Source organism: Onychomys torridus, chromosome 12 (assembly GCF_903995425.1).
Source record: "Onychomys torridus chromosome 12, mOncTor1.1, whole genome shotgun sequence".
Taxonomy (NCBI): domain Eukaryota; kingdom Metazoa; phylum Chordata; class Mammalia; order Rodentia; family Cricetidae; genus Onychomys; species Onychomys torridus.
In genome coordinates this window covers 3,738,763-3,741,862 of record NC_050454.1, presented here as the reverse complement: position 1 = coordinate 3,741,862, position 3,100 = coordinate 3,738,763, and the positions used below count along the sequence as shown (strand labels likewise).

Here is a 3,100-nt window from a genome sequence, read left to right as displayed (position 1 = left end):
CCGAGGAACACGACTCACTCTCACAACCACCTTTAATTGCCTATAGCTCCTCAGGCAGGGGTGGGGCCCCTTCTACTTCTCTGGCAATTTTGAGTCAAGTGTTAAAGTTTATACTTGATTGCTGTTATTTCCATTTTACCCTCAGACCCCACTGTAGGACACACCGTCACCTTGACCTCTGAAGGAAGGCTCAATGCTCCATTGGTCACATAGCTAGCTGAGCTGGATTTTTTCCCTCTCATCTGTAAACAGGCACTTCTAGATCTGGTATGCTGAAATAAGAGGGATCAGAAAAACAAATTTGAAGAGAAGGGAATGAAATGATTTTTTGTGTGTGGGAGAAAGAAAAAAAATTAGGGAACAGGAAATAGAGGTGAGAGAGTTGGGACGGGGTGGGGGTGGGGATTAAGGCTGAATGAAACCGTGTGTCACCTGGGGAAGAAACTGAAAGAGAAGGGCTCTTGGTGGGAGTCCATTCTCTCCATCTAATGAGTCACCCAGACCTGACTGAGTCTCTTCAGGGTGTTTTCCGGTCGCAGCTACCCGTGTTACCTCCTTGCTCGGTCACACTCACTGTACACTCACTATACACTATACACTAGTTCCTGTGACTCTTCACGCACTTTATTCGTTTGGACAGGCTTGTCCCCTTTCCTTTCCTTCTAGACAACTACTCACCCTTCCACCCTCACTCAAAAACTGAAGACTCCCCGCCTCTGCTCCCTCATGACAGCGCTTTTCTGTTAATAAATCAAATCAGCCACAAGGTGGCGGCACACTGCCAAGAAATTAATCACTTCAACCACTTATAACCCAGCATTTTTCTGGTTGTGGAATAACTGTGCACGAAGGCGTTGGGGGGTGGAGTGGGGAGTGTGTATTCTGGGGTTTTGAGGTGATATTTAGAGACAATTGGTGAACCCCCAGAGTTCCTATCAGGTGTTCATTATCTCAACCAGAAAAACTGAGGTCTGCTTTGCATCAGCACTTCCGGTCTGTTTTGAGTAGAGGGCTGTAGAAACGTAAATATGCGGTTTGGTCTTGGTCAGAGATGACTGTCCTCCATTAGAACATTCTTTTATTGTGCTCCACTTTAAGAAAGTCCCAATCGCATTTGTTGACAAAATTGCCAGAAGCCAGATGTGAGTTAAAGTAGCAGAGTGTGTTTTTGGTCACAGTAGAAGGGAAAGCCGCCTTAATGTGACAGGGAGCTTTTCTCTCTCATCTGTGTGCAAAGCCGCCCAGTCCCTCAGCTCCCTAACTGCTCTGTGCTTCAGATTAGTTTCTATGAAGACAAAAATTTTCAAGGCCGCCGCTATGACTGTGACTGTGACTGTGCCGACTTCTACTCATATCTAAGTCGCTGCAACTCCATCAGAGTAGAAGGAGGCACCTGGGCTGTGTACGAAAGGCCCAACTTCGCGGGGCACATGTACATCTTACCTCAGGGCGAGTACCCTGAGTACCAACGTTGGATGGGCCTCAACGACCGCCTGGGCTCTTGCAGGGCTGTTCATCTGGTGAGTCTGGGAGCTTGCTGTGGCCACAACCCACATGTTTTCTAAGATTTTATGTGTGTGTGTGTGTGTGTGTGTGTGTGTGTGTGTGTGTGCACATTTGCATGCAGGTGTCTTCAGGGGCCAGAAGAGAGAGAGTGTTGGGTCCCCTAGAGCTGGAGTTGCAGGTGGATATGAGCTTCCTGGTGTAGATTTGGGGAACTGAACTCCACTCCTTTGGTAGAGCAGCAAGCACGCTTATCTGCTGAGCCTTCTCTCCAGCCCCCTCTCCCCCACACACCTTTTCCTAAGTCTTTCTAGGTTTTGTTGACTGAAATAAAAATCATAGTTTACTTCCTCACTAGACTGAATGACATTACTTCCCAGCCTTTTGGCTGAGATCAAGTGAAGACAAAATACTAATTGTTCTATGACCCTCTTTTTACCTCATATATATTTATAGAAATTATACTTAAAAAAACAAAGTCAGCCTTTTCAGTATTTCACGGTAGAGACAGTGCTGATGGCCCTCCTTTCAGGGTGACAGGCTGTGAATCTGGATCCTCTGAGTTCCTGAAGCGCTAGAGAGCTCTCTAATAATGGCTGTCCATTGCTGTTTGTTGCTGTTGTTTGCAGTCTAGTGGAGGGCAGTATAAGATCCAGATCTTCGAGAAGGGTGATTTTAACGGCCAGATGTATGAAACCACAGAAGACTGCCCCTCCACCATGGAGCAGTTCCACATGCGAGAGATCCACTCCTGTAAGGTTCTAGACGGCACCTGGGTTTTCTACGAGCTGCCCAACTACCGCGGCAGGCAGTATCTTCTGGACAAGAAGGAGTACCGGAAGCCCATCGACTGGGGCGCAACGTCCCCCGCTGTCCAATCACTGCGCCGCATCGTAGAGTGACGACGTGACCGGGCCATAGAGTTCTCCCTGAGGGCTGAATGCTGGCCGGCCTGTGCTCCACATAGCATCATAAATAAAAGAATTGGCATGCATCCCACTGCCGACTGTAGTGTCTTTTACTTGCTTTTAGCGAGCAACAATCTGGAACCTGCCATGGTGGGCAGTTACACAGAGCAGTTCATCTATCAGATAACTAGTGTAGACCTTGGTGCAAAACCAAGTAAGAGTGCACTGAAGGCTGGAAATCACACTCTCGAGAGAGAGACTCAACAAAAACAATAATCAGAGCTGTCTTTTGCGGGAGTTCCTATACTCATGGTTTGTGTCTTCCCAACCCACTCTATATGAGTAGTGCCCTGTCTACACTTTACAAGTAAGAAAACTTACATGTCAGAGAAACATTTTAAATGGACCACGTCGACAGGTTGTGACTAGAAAAGGTAGACTTTTCCAAGGATGTTTAAGCCTCTGAAAGCCATCATCTCATTGCCAGCTCACCCCTTCAGCTCATAATAGCTGGAGATCTGTGCGCAGTGTGAGTACAGGACCCTGAAAGATGTCGAAAGCGGCAGAAGTAGGTTCCTCTGCAAGTTCTCTCAGGAGACAGGATCCCTATTGAGGACAAGAATGAAACCAGGGCTCTCTCCCTTGCAAGTAGCCAAGCTACCTGTGGCCTACTGCCCTCACTTAAGATC

At 47.5% G+C, this 3,100-nt stretch overlaps 1 protein-coding gene across 1 annotated transcript; it reads left to right on the top strand.

The window, feature by feature from the left end:
• Positions 1-1,199: 1,199 nt before the first annotated feature.
• On the top strand, positions 1,200-2,458 carry Crygs (crystallin gamma S; the record flags this gene model as incomplete). Its single annotated transcript, XM_036204180.1, has 2 exons — positions 1,200-1,520; positions 2,133-2,458. Coding segments are annotated over 2 exons (594 nt in total), but the record flags the coding sequence as incomplete, so codon positions are not given.
• Between the last annotated feature and the right edge of the window lie 642 nt (positions 2,459-3,100).